At 61.4% G+C, this 18,986-nt stretch overlaps 2 protein-coding genes across 18 annotated transcripts in view; one reads left to right on the top strand and one right to left on the bottom strand.

Annotated features, from left to right (window-relative positions):
• The first annotated feature begins 560 nt into the window (after nt 1-560).
• SLC22A12 (solute carrier family 22 member 12) lies at nt 561-8,564 on the top strand. The gene is made up of 10 exons (XM_025879020.2): nt 561-962; nt 1,640-1,743; nt 2,214-2,368; nt 2,443-2,611; nt 4,927-5,050; nt 5,174-5,289; nt 6,007-6,221; nt 6,719-6,827; nt 7,047-7,250; nt 7,812-8,564. Exons 1-10 carry the CDS (start codon nt 561-563, stop codon nt 7,873-7,875), a joined length of 1,662 nt encoding a protein of 553 aa, XP_025734805.1. The 3' UTR covers nt 7,876-8,564.
• Nucleotides 8,565-12,369: 3,805 nt separating this feature from the next.
• The window catches only part of NRXN2 (neurexin 2), a 98,202-nt gene continuing 91,585 nt past the window's right edge, over nt 12,370-18,986 (bottom strand). For 10 of the 17 annotated variants that reach the window (XM_073883518.1, XM_025879285.2, XM_073883519.1 and 7 more), the window contains one exon: nt 12,370-14,370. In XM_073883518.1, coding sequence (XP_073739619.1) covers nt 13,484-14,370 — 887 coding nt within the window. In that variant the 3' untranslated portion in view covers nt 12,370-13,483. The remainder of the gene's footprint in view (nt 14,371-18,986) is intronic. The other 7 variants (XM_073883520.1, XM_025879289.2, XM_073883523.1 and 4 more) reach the window with 1 other exon arrangement.

The raw sequence follows: 18,986 nt of genomic DNA, 5'->3' as shown, positions 1-18,986 counted from the left end.
AGAGTCCCCCCCTGTGAGGTGGGCAGGGGTGTCGAGGGGGGTGGCAGCCCTGCCAAAGCCCCCCAACACCCATCAGAGACCAGGTGCCCCTGGCCAGGCCTCCCCGCTGGGCAGGAACGGCTGTGCTCTGGCCTCTGGGCCTCCCTCAGAGCTGGGTTAAACTTTGACTGATTCCTAACCCCTGTTCCATAAAGGTCACCTGGTCACAGTTTAATTCCAGTCTGGGTGTCTTCAGTCTCCACTTCCCCCAGCTCCAGTAACCAGATTCTCCTGGAGGTCCAGGGCCAGCTGCGTCTCTGGAAGAATGTTGGTGGCTTCAGGGTCACGCCTCACAGCTCCTGGTCCCGGTTGGAGCCACCCTTAGTGACCTTTCTGGACAGACACCTGGAGAGCCCAGTGTCGGCGAGGGGGGCAGCCTCTGCCATGCTCCAGGCTTCTCAGCTGGGGAAGCAGGTGCTGCTGTGGGGGAAGCAGGTCCCCCGCGTTGGCCCCTTTGCCCGGGGCCAGCTTCTGTGAAGTGGGCACCTCCACTGGGCCCCCCCCCGCCCCGGGCAGGCTCCATGGCATTTTCTGAACTCCTGGACCAAGTGGGTGGCCTGGGCAGGTTCCAGGTTCTCCAGATGGTGGCTCTGGTGGTTCCCATCGTGTGGCTCACCACTCAGGGCATGCTGGAGAACTTCTCGGCCGCCGTGCCCAGCCACCGATGCTGGGTGCCCCTCCTGGACAACAGCACTGGCCAGGCCAGTGTCCCCGGGGCCCTGGGCCCCAAGGACCTCCTGACCGTCTCCATCCCCCCGGGCCCCAACCATGAGCCCCACCAGTGTCGCCGCTTCCGCCAACCACAGTGGCAGCTCCTGGACCCCAACGCCACGGCCACCAACTGGAGCGAGGCTGCCACAGAGCCGTGCATGGACGGCTGGGTCTACGACCACAGCACCTTCACCTCCACCATCGTGTCAGAGGTAAAAGCCTCTCCTGACACCTTCCCCAAGTCCTGTCGCATTAGAGGCCAGGGTCAGAACTCACATTAGACTGGACTCAGAATGGCCCAGTCCTGGGAGGGACCGGCCTCAACAGGCCCCCTCACTCAGCGCAGGTGGGCTGCCTGCCCCTCCTCCAGCACATCGCCCCCGGGAAGGGTGGGGGTGGGGAGTCGGCAGCGGGACCCGGGCTTGTGGAAGGGTGGGAAGTACCGAGAGCTGGGGCCCCGGGACAGCCAAGTCGGCCCAGCTGCCCCTTTGACTCAGGCAGCTCCCCTTCCCCCCGCCCAAGCGCAGAGCCCAGTTCCACCGCCTGTCTCAGGGGGCAGGCCACCCCTGGGGGCCAATCAGGCAAATCTGGGCAATAGGGAGGGGCAGCCCATCCCAGCAAGGGGAAGGGGCCTCTTTGTAGAACCAGAGAGGCCTGGGGGAGTGGTGACCAAGCACCAGCTCAGGGTGGCGCTGCAGAGTGGGTGAGGCAGGGGAGATCGAATGAGTCTAGAGAGGGCTTGAGGACCAGAGGGCAACAGGATGACAGCCCGGCCCTACCACCCTAGAGGTCACCAGGCCATCCACCCTCGCCTAGCTTCCACGGGCCTTCCCATCCAGCGCCTCTGCCCCCTCACCTCTGGGCTCAGCTCCCACTCCTCTCCCACCAGTGGGACCTGGTGTGTGACTCCCACGCCCTAAAGCCCATGGCCCAGTCCATCTACCTGTCTGGGATCCTGGTGGGAGCTGCGGTGTGCGGCCACATCTCCGACAGGTGAGTGCCCCCGGCTCTGGCAGCTCCCTTTCCCTTGCGCCCCGTCCTCCTACAGCCCTGGCTTCTTGCTGCCCTCGCTCCTGACACCGTCCAACTCTGCCGCTGAGCAAGCCTCAGACCCACTCTGGGCTTTGGCTTCCCTCAAGCCTCCTCTGGGTTTGGAGAGGGTCATCCTTCCCATCCAGCGTTCACTGCTAAAATCTGCTCAGCCCCAGGCCTGCTTTCAGATGCTGCTCGAGGGCTCCCGCTGACAGGGCACTCCTCTGCCCAGCGTGCCTTCCAGCGGCCTGGACCTTGGGGACACTGCCTGGGTGTCCAAGCCTTCCGTTGGTGGATAACTCAGGGCTGGACGCAGGTGTCACTCTTGCCTCTGCTCAACGGGCAAGGCCAGGGAGGTCCAGAGCCCTGTGGCTGGGGCCATGGCACGCCACGCTCCCAGCCACCCCGTCTGTGTGTCCGTGTGCCCGCAGGTTTGGGCGCAGGCTGGTGCTGACCTGGAACTACCTTCAGATGGCCATGTCGGGCACGGCTGCCGCCTTCGCCCCCACCTTCTCCGTGTACTGCCTGTTCCGCTTCCTGGCGGCCTTCGGCGTGGCGGGCGTCATGATGAACACCAGCACGCTCCGTAGGTCACCTGACTCAGGCCCTGCGAGGGAGGCTGGCGCAGGCTCCCGGCTGACCCTTGCGGTCTCCTTGCAGTGATGGAGTGGACGTCGGCGCGCGCCCGAGCCTTGGCGATGACCTTGAACTCCCTGGGCTTTAGCTTCGGCCAGGTCCTGATGGCTGCCGTGGCCTACGGTGTGCGGGACTGGGCCCTGTTGCAGCTGGTGGTCTCTGCCCCCTTCTTCCTCTGCTTTGTGTACTCCTGGTGGGTGCCATGCCCCCGCCTTGGAGAAGACCTGCCTACCCTCCACCCTGGGAGCAGGGCGTGAGGGGTGCAGGAGGCGGGGAGCACAGCCGGAGGGGAGGCCCAGGGCCCTGGCACAGCTGGCCGCCACAGGCCCACAAGGCTCCCCCAAGTGCCCGCGGGGCCACTCCCCTCCCTGCTCCTCCCAGGGGCCTCCTCCTCTGCTCACCCTTGTCCCACCCCTTCCTTCCCATCTCCTCTTGGCCCTTTTCCCTCTCGAGGCCCTGCTTGCTTCGGAGCGTGTGGGGTGAGATGCAAAGATACAGCGCGCACACGCACACACACACAGCCCCGGCTAGCCTTCCATACTGACGTCATTACTAAAGAACAGGGACCAAGACCCAGTGGTCAGAGGGGACTCCTGGCCTCCCCACAGGGCTGACATATGTGGGAGGTTAGGGAGCATTTGCACTGCCCTCAAATACACAGCCCTCAGGCCTGGCTCTTGCCAAACTCCTGGGACATAGTAGGTGCAGAGTAAATATTTGTTGGATGGCTACCTGGATGAATGGATGGATGGATGGATGGATGGGTAGATGGATGGATGGATGGACGGATGGATGGATGGATGGATGGATGCACTTCAGGACAGAGCTGAACCTGGCTCATTCACCTACAGACCCAGCAACTTAGGAGTTGCTTGGCCATTGTGGTCACTGCAGAGGGAAGCCCAGCAGAAGCCCAGGGGAGGACGGGACTCCTGCACTGGGAGGAGGGCTGACTCACAGACCTCCCCGAGCCCAACAGGTTAGAGCCGAAAGCTCTTAAAATGGAGCCTTGAGCAACCAACTTGCAGTCACTCTCCAGAGCAGGAGACAGTGACACCTGGTGCACTGGCTCAGAGAGGAGACAGTCCTGCCTGACAGGTGGTCTTCTGCCGACCGACCCCCGTACCAACAGAGTGGAGGCGGGAGGGTGGAGGGCAAAGGTCAACGATGTGGAGTCCAGGGCCCCCCTCCTGGCTGCCTGAGGCCGATGCTGGCCTGCCGGTCACTGCCAGTGCTCTCTCCCAGGCCACCTAACCTGTCCCCCGGCTCTGACTCCCCCCACGTGCTACAGACCCTGAGTCCCCTCCTGGGTCCTGCCTCTGCCCAGCCTCCAGCCTCCCATTTCCCATCCGCTGTGTGACATCTCCACGACTGGGGTCTTGGCATCCCAAATGTAACATCTCCTGCCCTTGCTCTTTCCCAAGCCTTCCCCAGCATGGGTAGCAGCCCCCACCCACTAGGTCGCAGAGTCCGAGTTGCCATGACACCTCCTCCCCAACCCTCCCCGTCCCCCCACCCCAAGTCCAGCAGGTCACTGGGTCTTGTCAACTCTACCTCTAACATGTGCCTTGAGTCTCCCTTCTCTCCCTGGTTCTGCTAACCTTGAAGGACCTCAGGACCCCACGCACGAGGAGCAGGCAGCCCCACCCCTAGCTGCTGCTCGCAGGAGAGAGGGGGCCTGGCTGGGGGGGGGGTGCCTGGCTGGAGGCAGGAGCCTGTGTAGGGTAGTGGGCACGGCAGGGGACTTAGTGCGCTGGGCCGGTGCAAGGGGTCTGGGCTGATGTGGAGGGCGGCGGGGGCCAGGTTAGTGTTACAGGCTGGGTCCCGGCAATGAGAAGGGGGAACGGAGATGCACTGGGCCAACGAGCATCCCGGCATGGGCAACAGGGCCAAAAGTGAGGCCAGGGCAGTGGGGCGGGTCAGATGCAAGGGATACCGGAGGTGACAGGAATTGGTGGTTGACTGGGCGCAGGTGGAGGGGGGTGGTGATGTCAGGACCAAAGACCCTGCTGGGTGTGAAGCTGTTTGCAAGGAGGGGCCCTGGGGGAGGAGCCAGCTCAAGCAGGAAGGTGCAGCCTTGAGGGTGAGCAGGAAGACAGTGTGACAGCAGGGAGGCACCAGACAGGAGGGGGCCCTGGGGGGCTTGCAGCCCGTGCTGGGCTCACAGGCCTGCCATCCCGTAACCACTGGGGGGTCCTTACTGCACACGATGTCACCTGGGCCTGGCTTCCAAGTGAAGGGAAAGGCCACCAGGTCGGGAGGGAGGCAGGAAGGGAAGGACTGGGCCTCCCAAGCACAACCCGAGAGGGAGAAGGAAAAAGGCAGAAAGGGTGGCCTATTGGGGAAGGAGTGTGTCAAACAGCGTGGCCTCCCTGAGCCGGGGGCCTGTGGGTACCAGTGAGGCCACCGCCCGGGGCAGGAGACAGAAGGGCAGTGAGGCTCGTGCAGGCCAGGCCCTGGGGGCCACAGGCAGTGCCCCCTTCCATTTCTCCCCCTGAACCCCGGCAGGTGGCTGGCAGAGTCGGCCCGATGGCTCCTCATCACAGGCAGGCTGGAGCGGGGCCTGCAGGAGCTGCGGAGGGTGGCTGCCATCAACAGGAAGAGGGTGGTGGAGGGCACGCTGACCACCGAGGTGAGGCCAACCCTCAGACCCTCTCCCTGCCCCCGCACTGGGCCCCTGGGAGGAGGAGGGTCAGAGGGAGGAGGGCGGGTCTAGTGCTCCCAGTGCTGACAGGCCCCCCCCGCGCCCCCGCAGGTCCTGCTCTCAGCCATGCAGGAGGAGCTGAGTGTGGGCCAGGCCCCTGCCAGCCTGGGTGCCCTGTTCTGCACGCCTGGGCTGCCCCTCCGGACTGGCATCTCCACTTTGTGCTGGTAGACACCCCTTGAACCCTGCCCGGGGCCCCAGCCTCTGCCTCTGGCCTGCCTTGGGCTGTCGCCCGGGCCCCCAGGGACCCTGGAATCAGGGTTCTGGCTGGCATCCAGTCAAGGGGCCTCTAATGACTCCCCTGTCAAACCCACGGTCCTGACAGCACCTCCAGGACAGGGTGTGCAGCATGGTCACCTCCCCTCTAGTAGCAGTCAGGCTCCCAGAGGAAGGAGCCCAGGCTGGGGGCGGGGGGCGGGGAGCAGGAGAGATGGGAGGAGTCACAGCAAAGGCTCTGGGAGAGTTGAAGTGCCCAGCCGGCTGAGGAGGAGAGTGCCTGCCACCCCGTCCAGAGGGGCCAGGGAGGAGGGAGGGGGATTATCAGAGCCCAGCAAGGACTGGAACCACTGAGGCCACGGAGGAAGGACACGCTCAGTAGAAGCCGTAGCCATGGAGGGGAGGCGGCACCCAGAGGGAGGGAGGAGGGAACATCCCGGCCTTGCCCCCCCCACACACACCCCGCTGGTGCACCTGCGCCTCTCACCAGTGCCTCCCATTGGCCAAACCTCTCGACGGGCAGCATTGGCAGGGAGCCCAGGGAAAGGTGGTCTGCAGAGACCACCCCTCCACTACACAGAGCTTGCAAGGGGAGGGTGGAAATGGGTCTGAGAACAAAGGAGCCAATGAGCAGCCCATCCCCCGGCCTGACTCCCCTGGCCCCGCAGGTTCGCCTTTGGCTTCACCTTCTACGGCCTGGCCCTGGACCTGCAGGCCCTAGACAGCAACATCTTCCTGCTCCAGGTCCTCATTGGGGTCGTGGACATTCCGGCCAAGATAGGCTCCCTGCTGCTGCTGAGCCGTCTGGGCCGCCGGCCCACCCAGGTGGGGTCCCTGGTGCTGTCAGGGCTCTGCATCCTGGCCAACACGCTGGTGCCCTACGGTGAGTGCGCAGGCCTGGGTGCGCACAGCTGTGGCCTGAGGCTTCCCTACCTGGGGGTGCTGAGCCAGGAACAGAGGCCCTTGCCCCCTCCTCAGAGGGCGCTGGACCAGAGCAGGGGCCCAGTTAGGAAGGAGGCTGTGGAGCCTCCAGGAGAGATGGTGGTGGCCTGCAGAAGGCAGTGAGCAGGGATGGTGTGGAGGGGTGGCTTCGTGACAAACTGTGGAGATAAAATAAGGCTCAGAGCCGGAGCGCAGGGGGAAGGTGGGGAGCAGGGGGTCAAGGAGGTCTCCCAGGGTCTGGCTCCAGGTGTCAGGCTGGGCAGCAGTTTGGGGGCAGTGAATGTAGCCATGAAGTCACTCGGGATGTGCTCTGGGGACACCCAAGTGGAGCTGAGTCACAGACATTGGGAGGTCAGGGAGAGGTCTAGGCTGGAGAGAGCCCCCATCTGACCTCGGGGCCCCTGCCACCAACTTCGATAACCCCATCTCTGTCCACAGAGATGGGGGCCCTGCGTTCAGCCCTGGCCGTGCTGGGGCTCGGGGGCCTGGGGGCCGCCTTCACCTGCTTCAGCATCTACACCGGTGAGCTCTTCCCCACCGTGCTCAGGTGAGGGGTCGCCCAGAGCTGGGAGGGCAGGGCGGGGGCGGCCTTTCCCAGCCTCGGATGTCCCCACCGCCCTCTCCCTTCCCTGTGGTCTCAGGGCCGCCCAGGAGCGTCACGGCTCAGCCTGAGCCCCTGGGCCACCCTGGACAGAGTGGGGGCTGGGCGGTCAAAGCCACGGTGGGCAGGCAGAGGGGCCCCTCACCGGTGTGTCTGCGATGACAGGATGACCTCGGTGGGCCTGGGCCAGATGGCAGCCCGAGTGGGAGCGATCCTGGGGCCTCTGGTCCGGCTGCTGGCTGTCCACGGCCGCTGGCTGCCCCTGCTGGTATACGGGGGGGTGCCAGTCGTTAGTGGCCTGGCTGCCCTCCTGCTCCCAGAGACTCAGAGCCTGCCGCTGCCTGACACCATTCAAGATGTGCAGAACCAGTGAGTGAACTCCGCCCCGGGATCCCCCTCTCTGTCCCTCCAGGGAAGCCTGGAGTAGGGCGGGCCTGGTCCCCCCCGCTGCCGCTGGGCAGAGGGAGAACAGGGGTGCAGAGAGGGACAGGCCTGGCTCGGAGTCACACCGTATATCTGTGGGAGAGGGGAGACCAAAAGCTGGGTCTCCTGGCTGACCGTGTGGACTTGGTCTCCTGCCCTTCATGCCACCATTTGAGGCCCAGAGAGCTGGCCGCTTACCCCTTGACCCCAGCTCCATTCCACCTTAAGAGAAGTCAAGAGGAAGGAAGTGCGTAGACCTTCGGAAGGGGGAGGGCCAAGGTTGTGATGGGCATTTTTGGGGCGCTCACAGGCCCCAGACTTTCCCGATGAAGCCCCTGGATGACCGCAGGGCTGTCACCGCCCACCCCCTCCCCAGCACGTGCTCAGGGAGCGCATTCCTGGGCTCCTGGGCAGTATCTCCTGAATCCTCAGGAGAGACACAGTGCAGGGGTCAGAGGTCACGCTGCACCCACGAGACACAACGCTCTTATCTTTGTGTCTGAACAGGGCGGTAAAGAAGGCGACACACAACACCCCGGGGCCCACTGTCCTGGAATCCACACACTTTTAAGCCTCCCAGGAATTCTGCGAGGCGAAGCTGGGAGGAGCCCCTTCTCTCCTTTGGAGAAGGCAGGACGGCAAAGGCCCCCATCTCTAGAAGAGGGCCCCGGGGCTGCCCCTCTCTGCCTGAGGAGCCGCCTTCAACAAAGAAAGGGCCAAGAGAATGGCTTCACTGGCTGGGGGCTGCCCCGAGCACCCTCATGGGACCCTCCCTCATGACTGCGAGAAGGAGCAGGGACCTGCAGGAACCTGTCCACCCCCTGCTCCCCTCCCCACTGCTCACGGCCCCCAGCTGCCCACCCCCCCCCCCACCCGAGCTTGGAGGCTACCGTCACCCACGGTCAAATCTTCCCCAGCTCCTCGCACTGCCCCGAGGGCCCCACACAAGTCTCAGCTCCTCAGCTGTTCCCAAAAGGCCCCCAGGCCCCCTTCTCTCCACATTCCAGCCACAGGACCAATCCTCCACACCCCTTCTCTACCTGACAAGGTGCCTCCCAGACCCAGGGCCCAGGGCCCGGCCCGGGGCCATAGTAAAACCCTTACCCACAGCCGCGGCCTGGCACCTGACACCCATACTCCAGCCTCAGAGTTCCCAGAGGGTTGGAGTGGCCGCTTACCCCTTGACCCCAGCTCCCACACAGAGCCTGGCAGGAGGGGCACTAGTGCGGGGGAGACAAAAGAGTGAATAAAGGAACACATGACGGCCCCTCGCTGACTCCAGGGATGAGCCATGGGTGGGAGTGGGGGCAGGGAGAGCTCTGGGGAACCCCTCAAGCGGCTGGCCCTTTCCCAGGCTGGTTTTCCTTCCCTGAAGGCCGGGGCCAGAGTGTCTGCCCTCTCCTGCCTCTGTTGTGGGCCAGGCACCACCCTGGATGCCTCAAGTCATCATCTTATCTTCTCCCAAACCCTTCAAGGAAGACAGCCCATTTTACAGATGGGAAAGTAAGGCTTGGAGAAACCAACTGCCCATGACCTGCAGCTCAGAGGGGCAGAATCCAGAGCCCAGCCCCGGTCTCCAGAGCCCAGCCCTGGCTATGACACCCCCTGCCCGCCCCCCCAGCTTCCGGCCGCACAACTGGGCAGCCAGTGATGCCTCTCGAGTCAGGCGTCTCGCTCTCAGAACCAGCCGGGACCCTGCGGAGTCCACCAGCACCCTTTACAGGAAAACCCCGGACAAGGGCTCAGATGGAAAGGGACAGAAGCCCGAGCTCCCCTAACACAAATGCGGGTGCAGGCAGAAGCCATTTGCAGGCCATCAGGGTCCCCACCAGCTGCTGATCTGCTGAGTCGCCCCAAAGCTGTGCTCAGGTGGTCTCTGCTTCTGCCTGTGTCACTGCTTCCGGGAACCTCCGCAAAGGGCTGTGCCCCTACACACGTGTGTGTGCGCGCGCACACACACACACACACACACACACACATCAGTGGTGGGTACACACAGGAGAAGATGAACGGGAAAACAGAAGGCTGCTCCTTGCCCCTGGGAGACAGGATCACTCACTGGCCTGGTTTTACCCACCACAGCCCCTGGGCCTCTTGGGGGGCGGGTGGGATCATGTCTTTCAGGCACCTGCCTGTGGCCACCTCTCAGTGAAGACCCCAGGAAGAGGGGGGTGGGGGTGGGGATCACGTTTGTAAAGCTGCCCAAAGGCAAGTTTGTCTCAGCCTGCCCTGAACTTTTGGTCCTGTCTGCCTGCTGCCCAGCTGAGCCCCAGCTACTTTCTTACCCTTGCTCAGCATTCTCAGGGCCCCCTTCTGGTGTCCAGAAGCTTCCAGAAGAGAGAACCCAGGGCCGGTGAGAGATGGCTCCTCCTCTCCCCTAGAGTGCTCACCAGTTCGCCATGTGGTCAGAGCTATCCCTTTGCCCACATTCAGAGCAGCCTGGCTCCTGGCCCTTCCAGGGGGTCCCCGTCTTCTAGAACCCAGGAACTACCTGCTTCCACCATGAACTCACTGAACTCAACGGGACCTGGAAGCTGGGAGGGTCCAGGGCCCTACCCCTCTCGGGCAGCGAGGCTGAGTGGGTGCCCTGCAAAGGGAGAGGGGGCTCTCTTGGCAGCAGTCAAAAGCCCACTTTCCAGCTGGGCGCCACCACCCAAATGGCAGGCCTTCACTCGGGATACCACAGGGAGCTCCTCATCCCAGAGGCAGCAGGGGCACCCTGCAAATGGAAGAGCCAAGGGAACTGGGTGTGGGGAGGAAGAAGCCATCAATTACCCTATAGTCTCATTCCCTCCCATGGCGGGAGAGGGGCAGTGGGGACAGGAAGGTGGCTCAGGACCCTCTCTAGCCATCCTCCTGTCTCCAGCCAGACGTGCAGCTCTCCCAGAAGGGTATGTGGGGAGGGCAATGCCGGCTCCTTCAGCTCCATATCCACCTCCAGGAAAGGGATGTCCTCCCAGAGTAATCCCAGCCCTGGCTGAGCTTGTGTTCTCTCCCCTGGGGTGGCTGTGTGGTCTTCAAGGCCAAGGTATCAGCCAGACTCCACTTTGAGCTTCCGCGCCAACTCTGTCCTTGATCCTCCCCGGGTGGAATCTCCTGACATATCCCTGCAAGTGCCGAGCGTCAAAGAGCAAGGTTCCTGGAACTTCAGTCACACCCAGATGCCATTTGCACACTCCTGGGGGTCACTGCCAGGCCAGCCAGACCTCAAGAAGCGCAGCTCAGGCCGTGTTAAGTTCAACATCAGATACCCAGACGAAGGAGCTGAGACTGAGGTGACCAATCTCACAGATGGGTAAACTGAGTCAATGGTAGAGTCCAGAAATCTTTCCTCTTGCAACCAAGCCCTCGAGTGATAGGAGCTCTTAGCCTCCCGACACAGAGAGGAAAGTCCCCAGTCCTACAGCCACATGGCAGTGAGCAGGACTGGGGCCTCTCCTTCCAACTCCTGCACTGTCCCTATTTCCGGTCCCCTACTCTGACAGACTGCTCAGGACCATTCTAGAAATTTCTAGAAAAGAATGTTCCCTTCTTGGCACCACAGAACTCCTGCCTGCCTCTATTTGTTTTCTTTGGCTAGTGGTGATGGGGCAGGGGAACCTGAGATGATTCCATCCCTTGGACAGAGAGAGCAGCCGCAGAAGGCCCAGGAGCAAGGTCGTCACTGGTACCCGGACAGGATGTCCTGGCAAGACTGTCCCGAGGCAGGGCCTTCCCCCCCCCCCCCCCCCCCCCCAGGCTTCCCCAGGGGGTTAGGGCTGGCCCCAGGTTCCAACCCCGTGAGCCGGGGGGGGCGAGCAGAGCCCATGCCTCCCCCAAACGGCTGGTTCAGGAGGGCAAGGTGAGGCCAAGTCTATGGAAATCCACACCTGGGGGCGGCTGCAAGAGGACCCGCTCTCCCACCAGTGACAAGAGTCTGGGGAAGAGCTCTCAAAGGTCCCTGGGGAAACACCCCAGGGTAAGGAGGATCTTCAAACAAAAGCTTCATTCCAGGATGGAAGGAAGGAGGGGGAGGGTCTCCTGTGGACATGCAGCCCAGGGACCCTGAGAGGTGTCCAGGCCTAAACATGGACCAGGCTTGTAAGCTGGAAAATGCCGCAAGATTGAGCTGGCCGGCAACACAGCCCCATGTGGATGGAAGCTCGCGAAGAGATCCGAGTGGTGAAGGGTGATGGCGAGCCAACGGCACGAGAAAGCAGAGCCAGCAGAGGGAGGCGAGATCCATCCAGCACAAAGTGGAGGAGACCTGAGTGGCAGAAGCGTGGCCGAGTCACGGCTCATGTGTCCAGTGGCGTGGCGATCTACCACGGCCAGCTGAGAGATGAAGACCATCCACACTCTGCACCCCTGAGAACGTCCGCACATTCGGGTCCTCACTACAACCTTCGCCTCAAGAGTTTCTACTCCTTGCCACCGAGCTTAGCAAATACAGACCAGCTTCTCAGCGTGTTTGGGACCGTGGGCCTGTTCAGTGTCTCCAGGAAGGAACAAACACCAGGGGATGAGGTTCTGCAGGCCCAGGAGCTACCCACGGTCAGCCGGCATGGACTGGGGGGTGGGGGGTGGGGGCTGCAGACCATAGAGTCCAAATCCTTAGAGATGCAGAAAAAGCAGAGACTCAAGTTAGGCAGAACTGGGGGCAAACGTGGACTCAGCCTCTGAAGCGCTTGTTGCCCAGGAATAACAACACCTTTCCCCGGGGCTGTAGCAAGGCCAGTGCCCTTGCAAGACCCGCGCACAAGCAGCCCCCAGAGGCATAGACCCACCTTAGCCACTAGGGGGCACCATGACGCTCTTGCCTCTGGGGATTTGTCCTGACACGCGGGGGTGGGTGGGCTCCACCAGGCCACCTAGCGGTTCTCCGGCCCCATCCTCCGGCCAGGAGGTACATGGGGGTGAGACAAAGACAGGGTGCCCCCAGGAGCCCAAAACCTTGCTCAGCCCAAAACTCTGGATGCTACTTACCAGCTCTCACAGGCCGCAATTTGAGCCCAAACCCGAGCCCAGAGCCAGGACGGATGTCCCAACAGTACCCACCCCGAAAAAACTGCACAGGACCGTTGGATTTGGAAAGTTTTTGTTTTCTTTTCCCACACATTTCCGGGGTTGGGGTGTTTTCCAAGACTCAGACACATTTGTTAACAAAGAGAGAAAAAAAACTGGGGGAGCAGGGAGCCCGTGGGCAGAGAAGTGACCCCAGCAGTCAGCGGGCAACGCCCGGCTCTCTTCCCTGGTGCCCGCGCCCAACGGGTGCCACAGGCTGCTGCTCGGGTATCTAGATAATTTGTCTTTAATATATATCTGCATTTGCCTTTCCCCTCCCACCCGCCCCCCCACCCCTGCTCCTCCAGCAGCTTCCCCATCAATGCACGTCGCCCGGCGGCACACAATAGAACAGGACTTTCCCCGGCCCCAGCCCCTTCCCTGGGCGGCTCCAGGCCAGCGCCTCCTCCTGGTGGGCAGAGTCGGGGCGCTTGGGGTGGGCACCCCACTGCCCTGCCCCGCCCCCGCCCCCCCCCACGCTGGGCCGCTCGGCCCACCCGCCCGCCGTTCTCCCACCGACTCTGCAAACCCAAAGGTAGGAAAGGGAGACACAAAAAAGAAATGGAGAGGGAGGGTGGGGACAGAGAGACACAGCAAGCCTGGGATGGGGGCCGGAGGGCTTGGGAAGAGAAGGAAGGCAGGAGGGACGGAGGGAAGAAGAAAAATGGAGGAAATGAACAGGACGAGTAGTGGACACTTTACAAAACCCCCAGCCTTCCTTCCCGCCCAACCCCACCAAAATAAAACTACCCCCCCTTAAAAAAATAAATCAACCCAGGGCTGTGAGCACGTGCCCTGCCCAGGGCGGGCGCAGAGCTGAGAGGGACGGAGAGCCCCGGATGGCGCCGCCCCACTGGACGGCAGGAGGAAGGGGACGAGCGCGGGGTTTCCTTTGCTATTTTTTTTCTTTCTTTCTTTTCATTTTTTTTCTTTCCTTCGTTCTTTTTTCCCTTTTCTTTTCTTTCTTTCTTTCTTTTCTTTTTTCTTTTCTTTTTTTTTTTTTGCGTTTCCTCTTCGTGAGAGAAGTCTGAGGCAGCCAGGGAGCAGGTCCCCATGGCCCCGGCAGGGAGAGGGCCGCACCCCGCTCCCGGGCCGTCCGGGGAGGGGCAGTTGGCAGTGGGGCGCCGAGCCGGGGCTCAGACGTAGTACTCCTTGTCTTTGTTCTTCTTGGCCTTGCTGGGCGTCTTGGGAGCAGCCGGGGCCTTCTCTTTCACCACCGCCCCGTTGCTCTGGGCCGAGTTACTGATGTAGTTCCGGCTCTGGTCCACCTGGTAGGAGCCCTCGTCACGGTTGCGGTACTTGTACATGGCGTAGAGAAGGATCAGGATGCAGAGCGCTGCGGCCGCCACGATGCCCACCACCATGCCGGTGGTGCTGCTGGACTCCCGGATCACCTCCACGGCGCCCGGCGGGCCCCGCTCCCCGGGCCCCGTGGGGTTGGCTGTGGGCAGACGGGGGAAGCCGGGGGCGGAGGTCACGCCGGGGCGCAGGGGAGGGGGCCTCCGCGGCTCGAAAGACGTGGGGGCCCCGGGCCCCAGGGGGGGGTTCTCCAGCAAGGGCTGCAGCGGGTCTCGGTGGTTCATTTTGCCCGCAGGCAGGTTGGGGGCCGGGGCGGAGGGGGCTAGCAGCACCCCGGGGGCACCCGTGGCCCCATCTGTCCTGAGGTTGGGCCGGGGAGCGGGTTTGCGGGGTGACAGGAGGGTGGTGCGGTCCGTGACCAGGGGGAAGGTGGTGTAAAAGTCCTCGTCGTCCGTCGGGGGGAGGCTGGAGTCAAAGACCTCCCCGGACGCAAAGCCGGAGGCCTCGATGGGCTCCTCGCAGTCGCTGTCGTCCTGCTCGGCCTGGCACGGGCCCCCGGCGGGCGGGCGGCGGGCCGCGGGTGGGGGCAGGGTGTCTTGGGTGGCGCCCACGCCCGTGAGGAAGGGATAGAAGGTGGGGGGTGGGGGCACGAAGGGGGATCGGGTGGCCACGGGAGGGGGGTCTAAGGAGTCCTCCGTGATAATGGGCAATATTAACTCTCCTCCTAGAACAAGAGAGAGAAGAGAAAAGACAGGGTGTCAGCGAGGGCCCAGGGTGCAGGCGGCCGGCACAGAGAGAGAAACAACAGCCTCACACACCCAAATCGGTTCCAATTGGCTTTGGCGGAGACTAGAGCGGGCCGGGCCCGCCCGCCAGCCTGCCGGAGCACTGCGCTTTAAGCGGGCAGCGGCTCAGATGCCCTGGGCACCCCACGCACGGGCTCTGTGGCTCACTGGGTTTTGGTCTTTTGTTTGTCTTAAGAAACCAAAAGGAACAGAAAGGAAACGAAATCGAAAAGAAACGGAAAAAAAAAAATTCTACTGGTTTAAGGCTTAAAAACAGATACAAGAGCAGCATTTAAACAAACCTAACAACAGTATCTTTTAGGGTTTTTTTTTTCTAGATTTTTCTCTTTTTTTGCTTTTGTTTTTTTTTCTTTTGTTTTTAAAAAAGAAGATAGCATACCACGGAATTCAGGCAACTTACATCAACAAATAGGCCGTGTGATTTTAGCATGAAGAAAAAAATTACAAACAGAGCTGTGTAAGCGGGTTCTCCCGGAAAAAATAAGAAAAAACAACTTTTCCGTACAACGTTTTCTATCTGTTTGGTATCTCCCTCCCTCACTCTTCTCTCCCTGGACATCTTGCTTCCTCCTGAATACTCTCTCTCCTCCCTCACTTGTGCCCTCTCCCCCTCATTAAACACAAAGCTAAAATCTGCACAGTGCAGGCTGGCATTGAGAAACTGTTACCACCACTTGGTGTCAGCGTGCGGGGGGAAGTGGGGAGCAGTGGGAGGAGGGCTGAGGGAAGAGGTACATGACCGGCAGCTGTGTAGGAATTGTTACATGGGTGAGAGGACTTGAGAGAGGATGATCATGGGAAGGAGCTTTGAAGGCTAATTGCAGGCTGGCCATGGGAAGACAAGAAGTTGAAGGTGGGAGGTGACAAGGTCCATGAGAAAGAGTGGGCAAGGAGGAGACAGAGACATTGGAGAAGGGTCCTGTCCCATAGGACTTTGGGTGAGTTGGTGACAAGCCATGTAGAGGCAGGGAGGTGGGGAAGGGATGGGAGTGAGGGAGGGAAGTGGACAGGGACATGAGTCCTGAGCTAACCCTAATTCCCCAACTTTCTCTTTCTTCACCCTCCACCTCTGACCCCCACTGGCTTCCCCCCTCCCCCTCCCCAGAACCCCCATGGGCCGCCAGGACCTGACCAGGGCTTGACAGCCTCTGGCCCTCTTATTATTGTTAAAACAATAATAAAACAACGGAAAGAAGAAGAAAGCAAAAAAAGAAAAGAAAATACATACACAGCCATCTGGGAAGGAAGCACTTGCTAATACAGGGCCCGGGGCGGGGGGGAAGCTAGTGGGGAAGGTTTGGTGGGGGGTGATTAGGTCTCTCTCCCTAGGTCTGATAACTGAGGTACCCTGGGCATAAACTGCAATTCCCATCAGCCCCAAAGGATGGGAACTACAACTCCCATTAGCCCTTGGAGGGGTGTGGACTACAATTCCCATCAGCCGCCCAGGACAACTACAACTCCCATCAGCCCACTATCCCGTCCCCAAATACTGCTACCCACCGGTGTGGGGTAGAGATAGCTGGAGTCTGGCCCTAGGGGGCTGCTGGGAGGGTTTCCTCCTCTTAGATGGGCACCTCTGGGTCTGACTGGGGCTGGAGATTTCCTCTCTAGCTCTCCCTCCACCCAAGCCCTGCCCCCATCTGAGTGCCTCTCCCTGGTCTCTGCAGGGTCTGGTTTTCATGACTCCACAATCCCCTACCCCCTCCATTGGAAGCATCCCAGGGCCCCACTGCAGCCAAGCCAACCATGTGCCGCTGCCACATCTTTGTGTCCCTTCTCCAGCTCCCTGCTCCCTAAGCCCTCCAGTCTCTGTGCTTACTGTTCAAACACTGCTGATCTTCACATCCCAAGCTCCAGCAACCTGGCAGAGCTGTCCTTGGTCACACTAGCCAGCCACAGCCAAGATCTTGCCATTGAACTTGTAGCCTTGCCGAGCTTCTCGGGCTGTTCCTCCCACCAGGCTCCACTCTCCCGCTGGGCCAGGGCTCACCTGCACCCCAGACTGTGAAGCCCCAGGGCACCTGGCCCTCCTGGGGCTCAGCCACACTGAGAGACTGAGCCAAAAGCAGACAAGCATGTTCTGTGGAGCTGGGACCCTCCAACGTTGGCCTTTTATGGAGGAGGATGCCGAGGCCTGGGGTGGGCAGGACTTCCCAAGCTCACTAGGGCCAAATCTCACAAGGAGCCTGGAAAGGCCTGATTCATCCTCCCCATGCCTGTGGTAATCTGCTTGACTCTTAGCTTGATTGTTAACCTGGGAGGCCACCCTGTGTGACTGCAGACAATCTTCTCTCATTCTCTGGACCTCAGCTTCCTCATCTATAAAATTGAGGTATTGGGCTCCAGGCCCAGGGTAAGGCCAAGGCCTGGCTCCCACGGACCTCCAGCCTATGGATGAATAATTTGTCCCTCTACCACCTCCTGAGCCCTGGACCCACTAGGGACGGCCCAGCACCCTGGTCCCTGGGTAAGGGCCACACTCAGCTCTCAGCTCTTGGGGAGAGGCTGGTGCCTGTGTCCAATCATGGCAGGGTTCCCCTCCCTGCTGGACCATACACCCCTGCCCTCTCCCTGACCTTTGCCTTCTGTTTAGAGCACCTTGCCCCTGAGGATATTTCACTCATCCTTCAAGTCCAGCCAAATACCTCCTCTTCCAGGACGGCTTGAGGCCCATCTGTCTGTCTCCCTAGCACCCAGCACTGGGCCTGGCATCTGGGATGGGGTGGGAGCCCCTCTCATGGGCCAGAGCAACTGGGTTCTCAGGCACTGCTGAGTTCAGCCTGACAGGCGCCTTGCTCCATGGCCCAGCGCTCACCCACAGCCATCTCTACCTTCGATCTTACATGGGGTCACCAGCTGCTCCCGGAAACTTCAGGATCAGGCTTGTCCTGGGCAGGCTTGTGGCCCTCAACCAGCTGCCCATAGCTAGGGCCCAGGGAGGAGTCCCTTGCTGGGGGGCATGTCACGCCCTAAAGGGGCTGATCAGGTCACAGTCAGGGCACAGACCTTGTCTCTCTACTCTCTTTCTCACCCCCAGATATACTGGGGAAAGGGGTGGGGGGGCTTCAGGCCTTGGGCCACAGGCAAATCCTGCCTAGCCTGAGCCCTCTGCAACCATTTATCCCAACTCACTGGTTCTTTAGGTCCTTGGGGCACACAGGCCCCCCCCGCCACCAAGTTCCCCCTGTGCAGTCTCCTCCAGGCTCCAGAGCCCTCCCGGGCCTGGTTACATTGACTCTTGCCCCTGCCCTTCAACCCCAACTGTGTCCTGGCCTCCATATCTGGGTCTCAGCCCTGTCTCCATGCCCCCAGCTTCTCTAGGAGCTTTTCCTGGGCGCTGCTCTGTCCACGGCTTTGACAGCATCTCCTGAGGGTGTCCTGCACTCACCCACATCCTCCACATGAGCCTCCATCTCTGCCCGCCCCCACAGCTCCCGCTCTCTCCAAAAGATAGCATGCTACAAAGACCCCACACTGTCTTCCTTCCCCCACACTCACTCAAGCCGATGTGGGCTCTGTGGCCAGTAAGTCATATGCAACATAGGGTACTGGGTTTTCCTGGGGTCATACACTGGCCCGGGAGGGGTCAGGCAAGCTTGTCCTGGTGAGGGTCTGGAGGAAGGGAGGACCCCTCAGAGACTCCGCACTGTGAAAGTCCAACCAGTGGCTCCCTGGGCTGCCCTTCTCACTGGGCCTTGGAGGGAGCAGACTCGCAAAGACTTGTGGTGCCTGGAACCCCGGGTTCAGCTCTACAAGGGTGCACCCAGGGATGGGGTGCCCCTGGGAGCCTGATAAAGAGCCAAGGCCGCTTCCCTCCCCTCCCCCATGTCAGGCAGCTACAGCGCTTGGAAGTACTCACAGGGGCATTTATCACAGACACCACCCCCCTCCACTCTTTTTAAGTTGAATGTCAGGGCACGTCAGTCCCACTTGCTAGAGAGAATTCCATCTGGCCAAGGAGACCAGTGGCCATTCCTGAGCACCCCTCCTCCCCCAGCTCCCCTACCTCTAGGGACTGCTGTACCAGCAAGCTGAGCTCTTTCTGCCTTTAGGGCACAGAGGCTCCTGACTGGAAGTCTACCCAAGAACCCCATTGCCACCCAAGCAGGGTATGCCCACCCCCAAAGGAGCACGGAGAACTGAGGCTGAGTGTCAGAGGCTCAGCAGTCAGCTGGCTGAGGCCCCACCCACCAGCGCTTGGGTACCTGCCCTGGCAAAGCCATTAGCCCACAGGGCATGTCGTGTGGGGTAGAAAAAAGGCAGCCCCTCTGTGGCCACGGCCCTTCAGGTGCATGACTTGGCAAACGGTCTCTCTGTACACAATCAAAAAAAGGTATTCTGTCTTCCTGGTGGACACAGCCCTGCTCCCAGGACCAGGACACGCAGCTTGGTGAGGAGAGAATACCGGCTAGATTTCAGCCCTTACTCACCTGTTCCAGCAGGGGACCACCTGTGCAACTGGGTGCGGTGGCCCGAAGGATGGAGTCCCACCCCACTCGGACACCCCAGCACAGCAACAGCAAACATCAAG

The sequence above is a fragment of the Callorhinus ursinus genome, unplaced genomic scaffold (genome assembly GCF_003265705.2).
Source record: "Callorhinus ursinus isolate GAN/ISIS: 27379988/994484 unplaced genomic scaffold, GSC_fseal_2.0 scaffold51, whole genome shotgun sequence".
Taxonomy (NCBI): domain Eukaryota; kingdom Metazoa; phylum Chordata; class Mammalia; order Carnivora; family Otariidae; genus Callorhinus; species Callorhinus ursinus.
The sequence above is the reverse complement of the archived record's forward strand: the minus strand, read 5'-3'. Positions and strand labels throughout refer to the sequence as shown.

Excerpts from the sequence above, each read along its gene's own strand:
- SLC22A12 (XM_025879020.2), top strand. The coding sequence starts at position 561 with ATGGCATTTTCTGAACTCCTGGACCAAGTGGGTGGCCTGGGCAGGTTC. Across the intron at positions 963-1,639 it reads CCTCCACCATCGTGTCAGAG|TGGGACCTGGTGTGTGACTC; the intron begins GTAAAAGCCTCT and ends CTCTCCCACCAG. Across the intron at positions 6,828-7,046 it reads CTCTTCCCCACCGTGCTCAG|GATGACCTCGGTGGGCCTGG; the intron begins GTGAGGGGTCGC and ends CTGCGATGACAG.